Source organism: Argiope bruennichi, chromosome 1 (genome assembly GCF_947563725.1).
Source record: "Argiope bruennichi chromosome 1, qqArgBrue1.1, whole genome shotgun sequence".
In the NCBI taxonomy this organism is placed as follows: Eukaryota; Metazoa; Arthropoda; class Arachnida; order Araneae; family Araneidae; genus Argiope; species Argiope bruennichi.
In genome coordinates this window covers 37,756,615-37,779,212 of record NC_079151.1, presented here as the reverse complement: position 1 = coordinate 37,779,212, position 22,598 = coordinate 37,756,615, and the positions used below count along the sequence as shown (strand labels likewise).

The 22,598-nt window shown below is 24.4% G+C and overlaps 1 protein-coding gene across 3 annotated transcripts; it reads left to right on the top strand.

The window, feature by feature from the left end:
- Positions 1 to 29: 29 nt before the first annotated feature.
- LOC129977386 (palmitoyltransferase ZDHHC17-like) lies at positions 30 to 21,834 on the top strand. 3 transcript variants are annotated; one of them, XM_056090559.1, is made up of 14 exons: positions 30 to 241; positions 2,045 to 2,343; positions 5,149 to 5,219; positions 5,514 to 5,592; positions 6,543 to 6,705; positions 8,545 to 8,664; positions 9,360 to 9,499; positions 9,804 to 9,904; positions 11,762 to 11,886; positions 13,853 to 14,009; positions 14,777 to 14,860; positions 14,938 to 15,089; positions 17,563 to 17,660; positions 19,241 to 21,834. In XM_056090559.1, the coding sequence occupies exons 1-14, from the start codon at positions 185 to 187 to the stop codon at positions 19,389 to 19,391; spliced, it is 1,797 nt and encodes a 598-aa protein (XP_055946534.1). In that variant the 5' UTR covers positions 30 to 184; the 3' UTR covers positions 19,392 to 21,834. The 3 variants fall into 3 exon arrangements, with proteins under 3 accessions (XP_055946534.1, XP_055946533.1, XP_055946532.1); XM_056090558.1 differs by having other exon boundaries at positions 5,475 to 5,592; XM_056090557.1 differs by having other exon boundaries at positions 5,454 to 5,592; positions 19,241 to 21,833.
- The last annotated feature ends 764 nt before the right edge of the window (positions 21,835 to 22,598 follow it).

Genomic DNA, 22,598 nt, shown 5'->3' with positions numbered 1-22,598 from the left:
AATTGTATCTTGGCATCGGATTAATTGAAACACTAGCAGAAACAAACATCCCTTCGCCGTAATTAGTAATTTTATAATGTATAATAAAATTGTAGTAACTAAACCAATTCCAAATTAAATTGAACTTTATGAATTTATATTTACAATTTAAATAAGTAACCCTCTGCATTTCTCCACCTGCAGCATGGCGGAAGAGAAAGATCCATCGTGTACGCCGGTCTACTATGTCGGTGGTTCTGAAGTATAAATTATCTGCTTTTCATATTTTTATCAAAATTTTCATTATTAATTAGATGTTTAAAGGATTAGTTTATTTATTGTAAATGATTAATTAGTAAAATATCAACAGATCGCAAATTTCTATTTTAAAGGCGTAATGGGGAACAAATTTCGAAACTAAATTTGTTTTAAAATGAAAATTTACAATCGTTTGTTATTTTATTTCATCTGTAGGTGTCTTTTAACGCTTTTTTAAAAAATCTAGAAGAATTTATTAATTTTGTGCTTAATATCCATTCACTTTTATTCTTACGAATGCAAAGTGCTCTTTAGTGATAAGAAAGAATATGGATCTTGAAATTCTTTATCATTATACGGATGGATTTATTTGTGAATTATTTTAAATCTGTCATATTCAAAATATAATCTGCATATGAATATGCAGTTTTACAATGATTCAAATTATCTTACAATTGCTTAGAGATTTGTTTTACAAGCTAATATGTGTTTTTGATAAATACTGAGATATTTCTTTCGGAAGTAATATGGATCTTTTTTAAATCACCTATTTTTTATTTAATGTTATAACCTATTTTTAAATTTATTCCAGATCTTTTTTTTCTTTTTCTGCTAATATTCACTGATATTGAAATATAGCACTTTGTCATTTTAGTATTTCTTTATGTCATGAATTCCTAATATATTAGTAAATAATCTTTGTGAAAGAAATATGCATGTTGATAGTATAAAATGAAGTTTTAAATAAATGATTTGGATGTTTAATGTACTTGATTTTCAGTAGCAAATGAATTTGTATATCCATATGTTGTACGTAATATCAAAGCACATTATCATTACACAAGAAACACTTCAAGACTAATTGAAATAAAATTTTCTTGGAAATTAGTTTAAAAAATAATTTGAAATATTTTTAATTTTTGAAATTTCCCTTCAAAAATCTTATCAAGTTCATATATTTTTGACTTCATATCTATCACAACTAGAAGATTTACATTAAATACTAATAACAGAATTAAGTAATGCTATATGCTGATGCTTTCACTTGGTAGATCTGAAACAATGGAACTGATCATGTTGAAACAGTCCCTTATAACATTTGCATATTTAACTTATATTTTAATTATAAAAAAAACTAATTATAGTGAATGATCAGAGCCATAAGCTAATTTCAGAATGAGTAATGTATACGAAGTTTATTGCTAATTAGTGTTACATATATTTGTTTTCATTTTGATGATGAAAAATTTTCATATATTATGAATTTATTTGTATCAGTTGTTTTTTTTAATTATTTTTGTGACTTTCTTTATTTTTAATGTATTACTTTTCTTCAAGATAAACCTAATATAAACTGGAAAGCATTATATAATAGAATAAAGTAGAATGAAATATTGAGTATCTTATTTACATGTACATATAGTATAGTGAATAAACATTCATCTATTTTCTATAACATCTGTTATACAAACTCCTTTCAGATTTTTCTTAATCAACTGAGTTTAAATTAAACTGATTAGATACATACTGAAAGTGAGAATTATTGTTCTGCTTTTGTAGTATTGCTTTTTATTTTGTTGAACTGAAATCATTATATAGTTAAATTTTTCAATGTCTTAATATAAATATGCTTGAGATAAAGAACAAGCATACATAAATTGTACTGAAATCCTTAATTTGTAACATTTGTTTTTGTATTACTTCATCATTATTTTTTTTATAAATCTTATGTTTTCCTTTTAGGTATATAGACATTAGTATTTTTTCTACTTCTAATGCAAGTAAATTATTTTTTAAAAAATTTCAGAGAACAAGACATCATAGTGATCCATCATCAGATTCTACTTGTATTCCTTTAGCCCCAGCTGAAGATTATAGCACTTTTGATATTGTAAAAGCAACTCAGTTTGGAATTTTTGAAAGATGCCAAGAAATTATTGAAGGTGGCTATGACGTCAATAGACCTGATTCAGAAAATGTTACCCTACTACATTGGGCTGCAATTAACAATCGCCAAGAAATTGTTAGGTATTATATTTCTAAAGGAGCACATGTTGATACTATTGGTGGAGAACTCCACTCTACACCTTTGCATTGGGCCACAAGGTTAGTGTAATTAAAGAAAAAATATTGGTAATTTATTGTTATCTGTGTATTGCTTTTCAGTTGGTTTTTTTTTTATTATTATTATTTTGTAATTCATTGTAATTAAATATTTATAGACATTCTTAAGTATTTTGTTATTACAAAGTAATAAATGAACAGTTAATAAGTAATTCTTCTGTGTTTAATGAATATGCTTAGGTTCTGAAACAACTTGTATTCAAATTTTCTCCTTTTATTAATTCTTTTGAATGCACCAAATGTATCAGATGTATAAATATCATGCTAACCCCCATTTAAAAAAATAAATATTAAATTACTGCTTGAATGTCATTGAATTCAAAATGCTTCTATATGAAGACTTTATATCAGCCTTTAATAATAAATATGTGGCATCTATTTAAACATATGAACAGTAATTACCATAAACAGTAATAGTAACATTTCATAACAAAAATGTGAAGTTTTATGCCAAAATTGTATGTGGGCATTGGTGAAAAATTCTATATCATTATGTAGAAAATTGCTCCAATACCTGTTGAAAATTAATAGTAAATGTGCTGCCCAAAATAAAACTTATTAAGAATAGTTTTGATGGTTCACAATTATGATTTTGGTGCATTAAAGAAAGGGAAAAAAAAAAGCTCGAAAAAATCATTTAAAAATATTGAAATGAAGAGCAGCAGACATTATTGGATGAATATCTTATCAAATACAATTCAAGTCAAATAAATATTACACAATAATGCATTTAGCAATTTCTACATGCAGTAAGCAAAATTCAATTGCAAGGAAATTTGATTTTATTTGAATTGAAGAGATATAAAACATTTTAAAAAAACATGTAACTGTTACATCAAAAATAAATTTGAAAAAAAGTTTTTACATTGAATTCTCATTGAAACTGAAATTTAATTTATTCTGGCAACCCTCTATGACTGAATATGATATATTCATAATCAGATTCCTCATTACAAAAATAGAATCTTTGTATATATATAAAAAAAAAAAAATATGTTATGAATCTGGAGTAACAAAAATATAATTTATTATGAATTATTAATAATTTATTAGACACTCAGTAATGAACAGTGTAAGTAAAATTTAATAAAAGACTATAAATGCTCATGCTTGTTTCCTAATACAATAGTGCTCAGCCCTATTTTGCACAGTTACCTATGGAGTTCTAGAAGCACTTTGCCTTGTTGACTCAAATTACAATATTCCCTGACTCTCTTTTCAGATCAATTCTTTGGATTGCTGTTCAGTTTTAATGCTATAATATAAGATTGGCTGAATTGCACCAAAACTAATGTCTTCCTTTCATTGTGGAAAACATTTGTTTCTTGGCAGATTAGAAAAAATATTAACTTCTTATGGTAAATGCTTTAATTACAATTTTCATATAGACTTCAAGCAAGTGTCTTTAATCAGAGAAAGGGAGAAACCATATTTATATACCCATTATTATGCATATTTAAACATTCATTAATAATATATTAATTATAAATTTTGCAATCAGAAGCACTATTAGTCTCTAGGAAGAATCTTAAATTGAATTATAGAGGCTTTTCTTAATGCTAAATTCAATTTCGCACTGTGCATCAATTCACCTTTACTCAGATAAATGCCTGCTTATCTCTGTATATAAAATTGAATGCTCATTTGTTAGCTTATATAATTCCATGCCCTTTGCATGGAGTTGCGTATTGCAAATTTAGCATTTCAAAACAAACGAAACATAAAATATTTCCATTTTTGTTTACAGCTGAAATTAACTGTAATTACCGTTGCATTTGAAAATTTTATGAAAAATGTTTTTAAAACAAAAACAAGAGAATGTGGGAAAATAAGCCAAACCTTCTGAAATTGGTCATCAACAAAGGAATTAAAAATTAGGATTAAATATTAGTAATAACAATGAAGCTATTCAGGTTTCATATAAAATTTCAAACTTCTACTTAGTTTGTAATTAAAATTATAGTTAAAAATTTTAAAGTTACTTTGCATACATTTTCCTACCTTTTAAATATATCTATGCTAAATTTTGAAGCTCTAAGTTCCTGCAGATGCAGTCTTTCCTACAGAGAACAGCATCTCCTTTTTTATTAATAAAGATTATAAGAATTTGCATTATTTTACAATTGATATTGTATTTGCTTGTTTGTGTAAAAGTGAGAGAGAGAATAAACAGGAAGGCATATATAAATTTTAAATTTTTATGTGTTTAGAATGCAGATTGGATTTTTAGAAGATTCATTAGTAATAGTGTATTAAATCTTTCCTTGTTTTCAGATGTGGATATATAATATATGAGATACTGTTTCATTAAAGAATTAATAATCAATTCCTTTCATACAAAAAAAAGTTTTTTGTAAAATGAATTATTTTTGTGTAGGAAGTTTCAATTTATGTATTATTTAAAAAATTTCAAAGCCAAAATTACAGAAAATCTTCCAGGTTTTTTTTCTTTCATTTTCTGTGTTTCAGAAATTTTTTTGCAGCTATATAAGCATGTAATATATATTTTCTTGCTAAGCAACATCATTATTTTCGCAAGATGTCTTATTAATCCTTGCTATTATATTCTTTATAAGAAATATTTAGCTATTTTTAGACATTTAAATTTTTACCTATTAACATTTTCAGTTTTTTTCCCCACTTAAAAAATCTTCTTGTATTTAACATAAAATTTCCTATAAATTAAAATTTTCAAACTGAAATTTCTTTTTTTTTAAGGTGAGGAGATTCTAAATCTGCAATTTTTTAAATGATTCTTCCTTTAAATTGTCCTTGTTTCATTTACAGACAAGGACATTTAGCAATGGTAGTGCTTTTAATGCATTATGGAGCTGATCCTTCACTTACTGATGGAGAAGGTAAATTTAAATAATCATTTAGTTTAAAATGTTAGCTTCTTTATATTATGTGTTACTATAAATTTTGCTTTAGTGGTTTTATAATATACTTATTATCAAATTATAATTCAGATGTATTATCATTTGAATTGTTTAGCTTTTACCAAAATTTAAAAATCAATTGTGAAAAATTGAATTTGAAAAATATTTGAATTAATTGTATTCCACATGAAAAATATTTTTATAATTTTCTAGGTTGTCAGTGCATTCATTTAGCTGCACAGTTTGGTCATACATCCATTGTTGCTTATTTAGCAGCTAAAGGGCAAGATGTTAATGCTGCAGATAGAAATGGGATGACTCCCTTAATGTGGTCTTGCTATCGTATATCCACGTAAGAAAAATGTTTTTAAACTCCTTTAAATTTCAATTGTTTACTCTGTTTTTGACATTATATATTCAAAATATTTTTCATCATTCTTAAATGATATTTTATTTGTGTAAATAAAGATGTTAAGCTGGTTTCCATTGTACTGTTAACAAGAGTAGTGTTAATTGTTTGTTTTTTTCAATTACCAAAAAAATTATATATATAAACTTATATACTTTGAAATTGCTATTATTTTCCCTGCTGTAATTTTTTAAAAAGCTTATAGAATTGTGTGCACAAAAAACTATGTATAATTTCAGGTTAATTTTTATTGTTAGAAAATTTTTTGTGTTTTATAATAGATGAGAGTTTTTAAAAAGATTTTGTTTGGATATTATTTCACAGTCACGAAAGCAGGATGATTCTAAAAAAGAACTGATATATGTCGGGTTTTTTCTGGTTCTTATATATCATTCAAGCAAAATTTAACTTATTGTATTATTATATTTATCTAACGATTTGAGAAATTGGCAGAAAATGGTGATTAAATCAGTTCATTAATAATCATTTCAATGAAATATTTTTTTTTACTTCTTGTAAATAATTTTGTAATTTGTAAAATAAAATGTTGATTTTAAGTTTTGAAATTTCTTAAAAAATTTTTTGTATATAACTTATTAAAATTTATTGAAATATTGTTTTGCACATTCTCTTTTTTCAGTTTTTGCATCATTATAATATTATGTGTAATTTAATGATATTCTTATTTTTTTGCAATAAAATATTTTTTTATAATATTTTTTTTAACCTCAATGCTTATTAAAATACGTTAAAGTAAAATGAAAAATATTCATTGAGTGAAAACGTGTTTGCTTTTATGAGGGTTAATTTTACATACATTTTTATCTTGATACAGCTATGGCAAGTGTAGTTGATTTATCTTTATATTATTATGAATTGTTTTTATTTTTCAGAAATGATCCCACAAGATTGCTTTTAACTCTTGGGGCTAGTCTTACCATGGTGGATCACCATCATCGAAATACACCACTTCATTGGGCAGTATTTGCTAGAAATACTAATGCAGTAAATCTTCTTCTAAAGGCTGGAGCTAGTGTTGATGAGAAAAATGCTGAAGTATGTGTCAACCATTCTGTTTATGTATATAATATCTGAAGTTAGAATGATTATAGATTATTCATTGTTGTATTTATGATAACTTTGCTGTCTGCAATTTTTTAAGTCTTGAAATATATTGTTTAAATCAGATCTATCATCCCTAAATCTATTACTTTTTCTAATGGTTAGCATTTTAAAACCTAAACAAAAATGTTATAATTTTCTCAGTATATTACAATTACTTAATTTGTGTGTGTGTATGAAAATCAGCAGAATTTATTTATAATGAAAATTTTATAGCTCATTTCATACTACAACTGCGTTCCCTGGATTTTGTTTCCTTCTTTTTGTTTTAAATTAGTGATTTTAATTTATCTGGATAGTTTTAATGTTATATTTCTTTGAAATCATAGCATTCTAATATATTATTTTACATTGTTCTATTACCATTTTATTAACATAGTATAATGAAGTACAGTTATTTGTTTGATAACATATTTGCAAATAAAAATGAAAAGAAAAATTTATTTAAAGTGTGAAATACTGTCAAATGACATGTTTATTTATTTTACAGTTTCAACAGATTTCTTTAATCTTTTTACTTATGTTTTAATCAGATATAATCTGTACATCATTCAATTGAAAAAAATTAACTAGGATTTGAATTATATAGCATTGATTGTAATTGATGTAAATTGGTATGAATGCTGCAGTATTGAAATTTATGAGCTAAATTATCATACATCCTTTTCTGTATAGTCTTAGTTCTTTTTATTTTTTATTTTAATGGTGATTTACTTTAAAAAGTCACTGTTATTTCATTGACTGTTTGCTTCCCCCCATCTTCTCTTTAATATGCATTTTTTGTTTGTTTGTTTTTTGTTTACAAACACATTAATATTTAATAGTATTTCATGAAGTTCAAAATATATATCTCCTTTTATTTATACTGATAAAATTAAAACGGTTTTTGAATTTATATTAAACCCTGTGCTAGTATGATTATTGATTTAATGGCATATTTATAACATTTGTAACTGATTAATTTCTCATTTCCAATTCTTTTCAACACAAATTATTTGTAAGTGGTATTATTTAGACCTTTTTCATTTTTATAACATACTAGTCATCTATGGTAACCGAATTGTTTAAATGAAACTTCATGTCAGATTTATCAAACATTAAAGCAGTGTTATTTTAATATTCTTATATATATTACTTATATGAACTTTTCTAATTTTAGACCTGCTCCTTGAGATAAAAGCATTATTTTTTCCTTTTCACCACTCTTCTAAATTTAGTAGTATTATAACTTTACTTTTTTATTCTTCCTGTATTGTTAAAAAAATTTCATAAAACAATGAAATTGGCAATGATTTGATTTGCAATAATGAAATATTTCTTTGAGATATACTTCAAAATATAATTAAACATTTATTAAATCTACATTGAAAGATTTTACAGCAGCTACAATAGTGTCATTGAAAAGATAATTTTTTGAACTGTAAAATGATATAAAAATCATTTTTGTGAGGGGATTTTGTTGGAAGTTAAGGTGAATAAATTTAAAATTCTTATTTTTTTTAATTAAAAGTCTAATTAGAATGTGAGAGATTTTCTCCAAAGTTCACTATTTCACTCTCCAAAGTATTTTTTATCCAAATTTATCATCTTTAGGTCAAACAGTATGGCATGTAGAGTGCTAACACACATACATACACACGCAAAAATTCATCTTTATTATAAAAAGAAATTAAATCTACATTCTGAATATCTTTGTATTATTGAAAATTTCTTGATGTTGCTATTCATGGATTACTTTTAATTTTTCAAATTCTGTTATGTTTTGTTTTGCAGAAAGATACTCCAATCACAATGGCTAAAAGATTGAACCAAACCTATATTCTAAAACGTCTAGAAGAAGCAAGAAGGGATAGAGAAAAGAAGCCTTATTGCCTATCAATTTATAGGGATAAAGTAATTTCATGAGCATTAGATAGTTTTTTTTTATTATTATTTGGTAACAAAAGCAAAATTTCATATCCCAGTTATATATAAATATATATGTATAATTAATGTAAAAAGTGTCTTTTCCCATAGCTTCAAAATAAGTTTTTTTTAGATATTTGCTTATTATAAAATTTGTTTATGAGTTCTAGGATTTTAATATATATATATATATATATATCCATATTGCAGTACTGAATGCCATTCATTTTTACTTTATTGCTATAATAAAATTATTTCATAAACTATTATCTTTGTTGCAAAATCTTTCATTGGTTTTTTTTTTTTTTTTCATGTATAAAACAGAGAAAGAATAATGCGTGAACAGCTAGTTGTAAATGTTTCTTTTAATATGTTCACTTAAATTTTTTTTTATTTACATACCTTATCTATTTTAAATATCCTATTTTAAAATTTATTGAAAGTAAATGCTAATATTTTTACGTATTGAATTTTTATTAATGAAATGAATACTTTTGAAAAACTGAAAATTAATTGTTCTGTCTTCTATTACATTCATTATTGCCCAGAATTAAAATATTATTTGTATACTTTTTTTTAATCATAATGTGACAGTAATTGTATTGAAATTTGGAAATAATATTTCATATTAGTAATATGTAGAAAATTCTTATTAGATATTTAATAAACTTTATTATATTTAGAAACTTCGATATGGCTGCATGGTGGGATCACCGTTTATAGTATTTTATGTTATTGGTGCTTTACTAGAAAGTCGTGAATCTTATCTTGTAAAAGCTGGTCTGCTACTGATTCTTACTCTTACAATTTCAGTTGCTGGCAGGTGAGAATATATATTTTTAAAAAGATGCTCTCAGATTTTTCATGTTAAATTTTTCCTTTTACATATTTATTAATGTATTCTTAATGTACTTTGGGTTTGATAATGCTATTTGCATTTATGTTTCACAATGTTATGCAAATTAAATAATTTTATTGAAACTGTTTCTAGATTTAACTTTTGTGTGATGAAGAATATATGCTTCAAATATTATTTGAAATTATCTATTTAAAAATAATAATTATTGACTTATTTTGGTTTCTTTTTGTAGTTATATATATAACTTTGTTTCATTAATTCTTTCCAGGTTATTGTTTGATGATAGAATTTTGAATATACTTCCAATATCTGTTTATCTTTCTACAAAGTTTTGGATGTATATAACTTGGTTTATGTGGTTTCATCCCTGTATCCTTTTATTTTTCAGCTGAAATATGATGCAATAGTAATAAATAATAACAATAATAATTAATTTTTCAAGGTATTTTTTTTTTTTTTTGTTAATGTACTGATTATTAATCACAGATGCTTAGTAAAAAAGAAAGCATTTATTTGAAAAAAATTTTAATATATATATTATGTTAAGTCTTTTTATAGTTCTAAGCATTCTTTAAAATAATTTTTTAGTCATATTAGAAATACTTATGTTAATTAAATATTTTGTATTCTCTTTAATATTATTTATAAAATATTAGTTGAATTTAAAATATTTCATTAACCCTAATTAAGAAACAATTTATGATGATTATTGTTAAATTTTTTAATGCTTTTGTCAATAAATACATTAATCATAAATGCTGTAAATAATAATTTTGGTAGATAGGTAGGCAAAATATGTTCCTTTTGATATGAACCTCAGTTTATTTCACCATGGGAGGGCAAGGAAATGTACATGGTGATAAAGTTGGAATGTGTTCCTTTACACCAAAAGACAAGAGTGAAGTGACAGAAATTTTTCCCTTCATTGATTTTACTAAGAGATTGTGATAGAGATTTCTTAGACACATGTTGATTTAGGAAAGGAAATCTTGGGTGTCTTTGAAAGGAATGTGTGGGTATTAGAAATTTTTATCCTGTCCTTCAGAGCATCAGAAATTACAATAGTTGTCAATTTTTTAATGTGTATGCTTGGAATAATAAACAGGAAATTGGATTCACATGAAGTAATAAGAGAAAATCTTAAAGTAACATAAAGTATCATAAAATTAAGATAAAAATTTCAAAATTAATTAGAATTTAAAATTAAGATATAAAATTCAATTAAAAGATATTATTACATATGCACACACACACACACATATAATACTTCTGCTTGCATGGCAATTTATGTTAGAGGTAGGGCTATACAAAACCTAAGATACAAATGTCATACTCAAATTTCCTGATTTCAGTTTTACACTTTGTTGTTTCACTCACCAAGTCGCTGTCACTTCTTTCTCATATTCTACTCTATAATTTTAGAATTTGGGTTATTTTAATGAGTTAGAAAGAAATATATTTTATTACTTATAAATATATTTGTTAATTCTTAAATAACAAATATTATTTTGTCAATTGTTATTATCTTGTAATTAACTCTCTAGAACTGGAATTTCAAACTAGAATTTTTGCAGTTTATGCGATCTTAGTTTTGGTTTAAGCATAATAATTAATAATAATTATTATGATTCATAATTAATACTAATAATTAATAATAATGTGTGCTTTGTATAATTTTATGTATTTATATTTATTAAAGGCTTTCATTGAAAATATTCTCATCTTCATATCACCTTAAATTAGAATTATTAAAAAAGATTGCTAATTATTTTACTTGTTAGTAATAATAGCATTTTTATTATACGTGTTTTCTTTTTGCTTCTTGTTTATTCATTAGCATTCTGTTTTATGCAACCAATTTAATGGCACTGTTCCCATGTTTTATTATATGAGTTTCAAATGTTGCTAAATTATTAATTCTGTTTTCTTTATAGCAAATTGCAGAATATTTAATATAACATTTGATTTTTTATGGGTTACTTTTCTTTTTTCCTCTTTTCAATTGGTGTATTTTTAAAAAAAATTTCTTTCTTTCTTTTTTTTATATATGTATGTATATTAATACCTCTGTTTTCAAAATCCATGCTCACATAGTTACTTTATTATTTGACAGAAGCTCTATTCATTTTTAGAAACATAGACCTTATGCACTTATGTACTTATCAGATTAATGTTAATATCGTGTTGTTTCTGGCCATATTTTTCTTAACCCTTTTGCTCCTTAAGATGTTGGAGACATTTGGAGAACTTTAGGTTTTATGGTGTGTTCAATGTTCCTGTTTTACTCATTTATCAAAGCTTGGAAATCTGATCCTGGTGTTATTCAAAGTACACCAGAAAAAAGATTTAGGGTATTATTTTATAATCTTTTCTTTATTTATTCAAATAGTACAATGTTTCTTTCGTGTGAAAAAAGTAATTATTGATGAGTAATGTATATTTCATGAAGAGAAGTGTTTTATATTTATGGTAATGAGAAAATCATTTACATATAATCCATCTACTATAATTTATTGAATTATTTTATACATTTCACGTGAAATTTTTAAAAAATGATTAAATTTATTAAAATCAAGCCTTGTTAATGTTAAATTAAAATGCTATTTAAAATTGCTTTGAATTATTAAAACATCATGATAACTAAAAATGAAAATTGCATTCATATAAAAAATATTGCAAATAATATGGCTTATAACAAAGCATTAGATATATTTAGGTGAAATCTGAAAACAGCAATTATCTTCCAAGTTTATTGCTATATAATTTATTTAAAATTTATTATTGCAGAACAAATTCCCAGAAATCTATTGAACTTAAAACATTTCTTAAGCAATATAATTTTAGCAACATTCCCTTAATTAGAAACACTTGTTTTATTTACTTAGCATAAAACTGGGTGACAAATCTATTTTTTGTGATATCATATGCCAAACATTACCATTATAAATTCTATTAATTTGAAACCATATATATACATATAATATAATTTGTGACACCAAAATCTCTCTTCTTTCTTATTGCCAAATGAAGACTGTTAAATGTAAACAAATCCATAAAAACATTTTAGGCTATTTCTTGAATATTTTTACAAATAAATCTAATGCTTCTCTAATTATAGGAGATGCAAAATATCAATAGAAATGTACTTGAAAAGGTTTGTCATGTTTCGAAAGATAGCATTCAGTTAGATTAAACAAAATGCAAAGGAAATCAAGAAATAGGCTTCAATTAGAAAGTTTAATTAAGTGCAAAAATAAGCTTAATCATCACCAGATAGTCAATCACTATAACTTTAGAAATTGATGACCTTATCTTCCAAAATTATTACCTCACTAAAACTGGTTTTACATTATCTTAAAAACTCAAAAAATTCTTTTTTTAATAAAAAAAAATTGCACAGAAGTGAAATTAATTAATTTATTTTTAAAATTTTTATTGAATAAACAGTTTGTAAACATTCAATTGTGTTCTTTTGCCAATATTAATGTATGAATTTAAAGAATGCTTTTCTTGAACAGTAATTTAGAAATAGGATTTCACACCTTTTTTTTAAATTTTATTTTGCTGCATTTATGCTTTTTAATTTGCATGTGCTGTAATTTATAACAGACTGAATTAAATTCATGTTTATCAGCCTTTTCAGAAAATGAATTTCAAAAAAAAAAAAAAAAAACATATTAATAGATTAACAACCAATAAAATCAATATTCTGAGCAGATATGCTGGTTGCTAAATCCTGCTAGTATTAGATTGATTTCTTTGAAGTAATGATTTGATTATATTATTCATAATTTTGAACTCCATTGGGATTTTTAAAAATTTGAGTTTATAAGTTGTTTTTATTTTGAAGTTTTATTATTAAGATTATTATTTAGCAATATTTTTGGTACTATGAAAAGTTACTTTTTATTCAATAGATCTGTTTTATTTCTATTAATATTAAAAATATGACATTTTTAAAAATGTAAAATTTTACTTTCATTACAATACAAATTTCATTTTTGTGCATTAATTCAATAAATAGTTGCAATGCTATAATGACATTCAAAAAATATTTCTACATTCTTTTATATTATAAGTGTGAAGGATCCTTTAATAAATTATTTAAATATATATTTTATCTTCCTCTGCTTTAAATTTGCTAATTAAAATTATAAATATTTATATTTGTTATCAGATTTTTTTGAATTTCAAATGTATTTATTAATTTTTAAAAATTCTGCTTATCAATTTACAGTACATTGTTTTCTCGTAGTTTTTATGAATTTTCTTACTGTTTTGTTTATTTTCCCTTCAAATTTATATTTCCGCTTACAGACAATTATTGAATTAGCTGAAAAAGATGGCTTCCATCCAAATTGGTTCTGCAGCTCCTGCCTTGTTCGCCGCCCTCTACGATCAAAGCATTGTTCCGTTTGTAATAAATGTATAGCACGTTTTGATCATCATTGTCCATGGGTTGGAAATTGTGTTGGTTAGTATATTTTTAGACATGTCTATATTATTTTATTTCTGTACCTTTTTTGAAAAGTTTTAATCTATTATCCCACTTTGCATCTTAATGTATCCCTATGTATGATCTCAATTTTTATCATGTTAGTGTTTATCATAAATTTAATGTTTATATCTGTATATTTTTTCAAATGAAAATGCAATTTTCTTAAAAGTTTTATTTTAATGAAAAACATTTGGGGAACAAAAATCATTTCAATTTGTGTTCTTTTGCTGGTAAAAAAATCCTTATTTTTAAAAATTATAACTAGTAATTTTATTAAACATATTTGGGTGCTTCTTATTTTAAAATTAATTTATTTGAATTGTAATATTATACAAATCAAAGCAGAAAGAGAAATTTCATACTTTCTGGATATTAATCTCTGTCTGTCTCTCTCTCTCTCTCTCTCTCTTTTATTTTACTGAGAATAAATGCAATTTTTAAAGAAATCTATTAGTAAAAAAGTGAAATATGTGTATGCGTATGTATTTTGATTGTACTAAAATATGTGCAAAGAACAGTTTGACAATTCATTAGATTTAGATTTAATTAGTTTTAGAATTGTAAAAGGTTTATTTTTCAAGTAATATTATTGATATTGAACGAATAATTTTGAAATACACAGTTTTTTTTTATCCAATTTTTTAAAGTCCAACTCTGCTTCATAAGTATCTATGTAATTTTAATTACATTTTTGTATGCAGTGTACAGTATGTTATTTTAATTACAGTAATTTTTTATTTCAGGTCTAGGAAATCATAAATATTTTGTTCTTTATTTGTTCTGGCTTCTTGTCATGATAATTTGGTGTTTACATGGTTGCTTTAGATGTAAGTATTGCTTATTCTTTCGCCACAATTTAATTTGTTTCTTTTTTCATATTTACATTTTAAACTTTTTATTTCAGTTTGGAAATTTAATGTGGGAAGTGAGGATATGCCCCTTTCCAGCTATTTATGGCAAGCTGTTCATACTAGTGGCTGGGTTAGTTGGATAGCGGCAAATGCTTGCTTACATGGTTTTTGGGTTGGTTGTTTACTTCTGTGTCAATTATATCAAGTAAGATTATTATTATTTTCTACTTGTTTATTGCAGTTACATTTCTTATTTATTCTATATTAATTATGTAAAAAAATTTGGTTTAAAAATTTCTATATTGTTTAAAATAAATAAAAAAAATTGTATCCCTACTATATTAATTAATTTTTATAATAGATGAAGATCAAGATGAATTTTTAAATTATATTATTTGTGTAAAAAATTTTTAATGTTTATTTGGCTTCTAGTTATCATTTTTTTTGTATATTAATAATTGTGCTTTGTGCTGCATTTAGATAACTGTTTTTTATAGATGTGTATGTGTTGTATGTATTCATATATGCTTTATAGTGTGAATTTTACAATGTATTAAAAGTCATTGAAAAGTTTTTCTTAATTTCTTCATTTGCTGACATTTCATTCAATAAAGTGTATGAATGTTTAGGAAGGTTTAAAAATATTAGTATTTCAGTCAGCCTTTCCTTGCTTAAAAAAACTTTGCAATTATAGCAACACATTATAATATTTACCTAAGTGCTAAAATGTATAATGAAAAAAAAAAAAGCTTTGTTTTACTATACATCATTTCAATACAGTTTTTTAATTAATTTGATTTAAAATTATTTTCATGGATCAATCCATACTCATGGAAATAGTTTTATTTCTATTGCAGTCTCCAATTGTTTTATTATAATGTTGGAAGCTTTACCAATTATTTCCTCTTTTATCAAAATGATTCTTTCTAACCATGAAATATTACATTAGAACACTGAAATTGAAAATATTTGAAAAAGCATAATATACATCTTATCTTTTGCATTTGGAAATTATCTAAATGATTTATTCATAATTAATGTGTATCAAATAAATCATTTTCATTAAAAATTCACATATCAGAATGGAATGATTTTGCAGATTTTTTTTTAGTTAAATATTTATCTAGATAAAAGTTAACTTGTATTTATAGGTTTAAAATAAGATTATTTATATCTTCGTATTTGACTATTTCTTTTCTAAAACAATATATATATATATATATATATATATATATATATATATATATATATATATATATATATCTTGCTAATATTATGTAGAAATTGCTTCAGTAAGATACTTTCTAAGGTATTGTCTGATTCAGAATATAGTTCTAGAAGTGGAATGGTAGATTAAGCTAATAAATTTTTCCTTCTTAATTTAGCAGTGGTGTTTATACAATAATTGCATCTTTGTTTTTCAAATTAATGAGCTTACTATTTATTACGAGAGAAAAAATAATGTTATCTAACCCCATTGCTAATTTATGACTTCCCCTCTTATTTAAAAATATATTTTATTAATATACAAATCTTGCAAAGCATCTTAATTAATATTTGCAAATTAGGGAAGGATTCTTTGTTTGTTTGACTAGATTTGAAAATAAATTAGCACTCTATGCTAAAGTTAAAAGCAAGAGAATGTAAACAAAATGTGTTTTGAATCATACATTTAAAGTATGATTAATACATTGTCAGTTTGATGTGAAATAAAGAACTTGAATAACAAATAAGACATAGCATTTATAATATTTGGTTGGTATAAGATATAGAAGTTCTGTTTTAGATATTTCTTGAAAAAGAGTATTTTCATCACTTGGATGTTAATTTAGTGTAAATATATTTTAATATTGGAAGGATTAATAAATGGAAGGGTGCACAAAGTTTGGTTACAAAAAAGTATTGAAATTAAACTATTATAACTTAACATATGGTTATTTCAAGATATTGTATAAATGATTATAAAGTTTTTTTCAGATCTCATATCATTAAATTTTAATGTGAGCTCCCTTGACAACTCAAAGAATGTCAAAGCAATATTCCAATTCTCATCATGAATTGTTCAATATTTGGGCTTTTGCACTAGACACAGCGTCTAGTCTCTGATCATAACTTTGAAAATATATCAATATCTTCAGTTGGCATTGCAAATTTTTATGTAAGCCCAACAGAAATATATATATCTTGCTGTAGAAATATATATATCTATAAAAAAAATCTAGTAGAGCAGTATTTGATAAGCATGGTTATCATTGATGCGATTTTTGCCATGGCTTCTTTGATGGCATTTTGATATCAGGCGAATATAAGATCACTATTTCTGCATTAATTGCCCTATTTACTGGACTGAAAGAAAATTTAAGAGCATGACTATTCTATAATAAAAATTGTATCCTATTATATTCAATTATTTTTTCATAATAATATTTTGTAATCAAAGAAAAACTTTGCGATCACCCTGTATTATTTATTTCTAAGGTGAAGTTCAAGGTTCAATGCTGAAATTGACAATCTATTTAAACATTGTGGAATACTTTTAATTTCTCTTATATATAAATTTTGAATTTCAGTTAATTAAAAACATTTATTATAAGTGTTTTTGGAAATTTTTATGAATTTTAATATTATATGTTAGTGTAGGCAGTTCTATTCATCTGGCTTTTTCTGATTTGTTACAGGTAGTGTGGTTAGCTATGACAACAAATGAAAGAATGAACTGCTCAAGATATCGACATTTTAAACGAGATAAGAAAGGAGTTATAAGAAGCCCATTCCAGTAAGTTACAAAACCAATTTTTGAGTGTTCCAGTCATAATAATAATGTTTCTTTCTTTTTATAAAATAGTTTTTACTGTGATTTTTAATTTCATCAGGCTAAAAATAAAAAATTCCAAACTTCTTTTATCAGTCTCTGCTCTAGATCTCCAAATCTCCAAGTTTTTGAAAGAAAGGGGGGAGGAATCCTTGGAAAATTTAGCAATTTAACATAAACTAAATTTGTTTAAGAAAGTTTTATGTATAAACAGTTAATCAATGGTTGTTTTATATATATTTTTCTTATCCCCTTGTTTAGAAAACTTGAATGAATTGAAATATAGTTCATATGAATCTCACTTTTCTAATTTATATATAAAAAATGGATTAAATATTTGTATGTTTCATTTTTGAGTGCTTTGAAAACTAGCTATTTTTCAATATATTGTTAATTAAGAAAAATTATCAGAATTAAATTATAGGAAATATTTCTTTAGTATGAAATCTGAAGTATTATTAAAAATTAAAATTACCCAAACATATAATCCTTACAGACTTTTTTTTTTTGAATAAAATTTTGATTCTTAATTTTCTTAATTATCATTACAAAATGAATAATAAGATTTAATTCTCACACCAGCTTAACTAGTTAGGTAGGTGTGTGATGTAAAATATTTTATTGTTTGCAATCTATTTCCTGCCACCCTGAGCATATTAGCACAACTAGTAGCTTTGCTATCATCCATGTTCATATATAGGCTGAATGTATATATATATTACCCTCACATGTGAATTATTTATTATTATTATTTTATTTATTTGCTACATTGATCTAAGTTAATGGGTGCTATACGAACTCGTGTATTGGGGGGATGAAGCCGAGGGGAAAGAAACACTCGCAACAAAATTTGCAGTATAATTATAAGAAAAAAAAATAACAAAGCTGATATGGTATATGGAAGAATTATTGAAAAATAGTGATATTATTTGAAGTAATAAATAATTGGTGCTTGACAATTTGTTGGATTGTCATCCACAGGACTTATAAATCCATTTCCAAAATCAAGCAAACCTCATTAGGTGAAAAATATATTATTTCAAAATAATTCAAGATATTTATACTCCGCACATACATATTTCTCATTATGAAATAGTTTCATTAGCTAAGTAATATGCATGTTCTTAAAAAAATTTTAAATTCACAGAATTATTTAAAAAAATAATTGCTTTTGAGTTTTAAATAGTTTTTTTGAATAGCTAAATTTGGCTTGATTTAAAGAAAAGTGGTTTAAACATTGAAATTTGGTATATATTTCTTTGCTAACATGTGAAGGGAGGAAAGAATCAGAAGTGAATCCAGACATTTCGCATATACAGAAATTCTGGATTTGAGAATTAAAAAAAAAAAGTCTGGAATTTCTGGTTTTTTTTTTTTTTTTTCTTTTTTTTCTGGCTTCTATCAATCCAGTGGGTATTAACAATTATACATTTGGCCTGTCAAAATTAAAAATTCCATCCAATAGTTACAATTTAATGTAATTTTGGATTATTGATATTTAATGTGCAATTGAATTTACTCATTTTGATGTTTTATCATTTCAGTCGAGGAGCCTTCCAAAATTTTCTAGATTTTTGTGAATGGCAGTGTTGTGGACTTTTCAAAATAGACACTAGAGACTGGAAGCAAGTGTATGATTCTGACGATGAAGGTGAAGCATCTACATTAATCCGGTCTGAGCACCATTATATTTAAATTTAGTCAAATTTTATTATAAAGAAAAATTGTATTATGGTGAGTAATTCATTACAAAAATTGTCAAATGAAAGTGTGGTTATTAGTCAAGGATTGTATGTGGACAAAAAAAAAAAAAAGTGTGCTAGTTATTAAAACTAACCATTTGTATGTTAATCCATATTCTCTTTGAAGAAGTAAATACAAAACTTGATTTTTCCAAGGATGCTTCTGTGTATGCCTTCATGACTATGTATAGTTTATTTATTTTGTATCCATTACATAGAGCCATTTTGTTAAAATATTTTCCAGATGTGTGCTGTAGATAGATATCTTGCTTGCTGCAGAATTTGAATACAATTTATTTTTTGTGTTCATACTTTTTATACATTGTATGTGGCTCTTGTGATACTAAGTTAAGCCAGATCTTTTCTGGCATCTTATGCAATTTCACTCATTCATTTTTTCATTGTGTATACATTATCATTTGCCATCTCTCTCTTTAATCTTATATAGCATCAACTGTTAAAATATTTTAGCACTCATACAGGTACACTATGAATAAACAACCTGTCTTGAATTCATTCGCAAGTTTGTAATACTCAGGAGGTTGTAAAATACAATGTGTGTTTGTCTTTTTCAACTCATAAGTCACCACTGTAATTGTATTTTTATATGTCTTGTCACTGCACTTTGATGCCAAGCAGCACTAGAGACTCAAATTATTTTGTTATTTTACAGTATTAAGTTACTTTGAAAAATTTGTTTGACCATGTTCTGTTTTGCTGCAAGTTCAAGAAACTTGCTATGTCACAATTTAGGTCATTTCAAGTCATTATATCATTTTTTTTTTTTCAAAAATTTATGTTTAAAATAAGCAGAATGTTGTAACATTTGATGATCAGTTATTGAATTCATCTATTCTGTTTTCCTGCTTTATTATATTGTGATAGAATATATAGTAAAATAGGAATGTATATCAAACAACTTTGGTAGTAGTGAAATCAATATGATATAAAAATGTTTATGCAATATTAGTGAAAAAAAATTAAGATCCTATATCAAATGCTATTGATTTGTTTGATGCCTCTTTTCTAAAACAGTTTAATATATTTTTCTCTAATTTTTATTTTGCCTCAAAAATATTGTCATATGTGGTGTTCTTTGCTTACCAAAATGTCCATCAGATTTCACTTTTTTTAATGTGTTGAGACTTGAGAAATTTTATTCGATATTTAAATATGAATAAATTTTTATTTTATTAAAAAATGTGTTTTTTTATTCAAATGAAAATAGCCCAAATAATCCATGTCTCAATATAAAATATATTTTTGTTAGACATTTATATATGTGTATGTTAATTGTATTGTATAATGCTGTAGTCTAAAAGTGGTTAAGAGATTTTAGTAACCATTGATTCTCAAATGTTGTTTCATTTTATTTTATTATTTTGTTTTATCCATGCAGTCACATTTCTAACTTAAAACTGCAGCATAACTGAATTTTTTTTGTGGCCATAATTTCATATTTTTAATTAGAGTAAAATAAATAAATAATGTTTTACATTTAATGCAAGAAATATTATAGATATGTCTACTCTTAGAAAAAGCACATGAATGTGTTTCTACACAGCTTCGGTAAACAGAGTATCAGATTGCTTTAGTGTGTTTTGTAAATAAAAATATTTGCATCATATTTTCTTTTTTAGTTTAAATTTGTGATATTTTATTCAGTGCATTTGAGCTTTTACTTCAGATTTACCTGTGTCTTCAAAGTATTTGCTTGCTGTCATTATAGAATGCTTTTTTTCTTTAAAAAAAAGAAAATGACTGTTTGATATCAACAAAACATTTTTTAGTTTCACATGAGAGTACCATAGAGTTTTCTATGTTTATGAACTGTTTATCTAAAGAAATAATTCCCTGATATTCAGCATTTTCTGATAACTGATTATTACTATTGTCAATTAAGCTCCATTTTATATCTTTCAAAACTATAAATTTTGTTTTGATTGAATTGTATACCAATATGAAAGAGAGAAGTTATGAAAAAAAAATTTAGACAGTGTCTTTATTAAAAGAGCTTTTGGCACAAAACTTTCATTTTCATGCTTAAAATGTTACATATATTTTCATTTTCGTTCAAAAAAAAAAAAAAAAATCTGTTGTTTACATTGAATAATGTTTTGAATAAAATATCCGTACATACAATGAAAATATATTTTCATTTTTAACTTATTAACCATAGAGAGCTGAATGAAACATACAGTATCTCTCACTAATGAGGCGTGACTGTGTTTACAACTTATTTCCATTCTGAACTTTTTACCCAGTGAAAATGGATTTTAATAGCCAATTCTTTTAATTATAGATTTAGAGGTTAAAATTCATGAGTATTTTTTAAGTGCTTTACTATTTTTTATATTTTATTAATATTATTGTCTGAAAAATTCTTTTTTTTATTTTATCAGCTTTAAAAGTATGTCATTAAAAAATTAAATACATTCAAATCCTTTTGGACTGATAATAGAAAATGGTTTAAAAATCATTTAAAAAAATTGTTGTATTCAGAATACTGATAAAATTTGAATCATAAAGTTCTGTAAAGCATAAAATTTCCATTAGAAAGTATTTTATAGAAATATATTACACATTTAAGGAAATCTGTGAAATTTATTTCTTCAGATTTGTTTAATCATGAGTTGTTTTAACTAAACTATTTATCTAAGGTGTTCCATTAAAGAATATACAGAATTGTCTAAAATATTTATATTTAATGTAAGTTCTGTAAAGCATAAAATGTCCATTAAAAAGTATTTTAAAAAATATATTACACATTTCAGGAAATTATCAAAATTTTGTGAAACTTATTTCTTCAAATTTGTTTTATCATGAGTTGTTTTAACTAAACTACCTATCTAAGGTGTTCCATTGAAGAATACACAGAATTGTATAAAATATTTATATTTAATGCTGAGTTGCCATTTTAACTTAAATATAGCTTATCTTTTTTTTAAAAAAAGTCCTTTTTTAAAAAAATATGCAGTTAAATCTAATATATTTTCTTTAAAAAAAAATTTGTAACTATTTAATTTTAAAAGAAATTGTTATTCCTTATTGTATTCTGAGTAAACAATGGTGTTCAATCCCAGCCTTAAATAGCAAAACAATATCTAGAAAATAGATACAATATTGAAAAACTATATTCTTTTTGTGAATATGCCGTGTA

Coding starts and splice junctions, on each gene's coding strand:
- LOC129977386 (XM_056090557.1), top strand. CDS start 185: ATGGCGGAAGAGAAAGATCCATCGTGTACGCCGGTCTACTATGTCGGT. Junction 2,344..5,148: donor CCTTTGCATTGGGCCACAAG/GTTAGTGTAATT, acceptor TTTCATTTACAG/ACAAGGACATTTAGCAATGG. Junction 6,706..8,544: donor TTGATGAGAAAAATGCTGAA/GTATGTGTCAAC, acceptor TTTGTTTTGCAG/AAAGATACTCCAATCACAAT.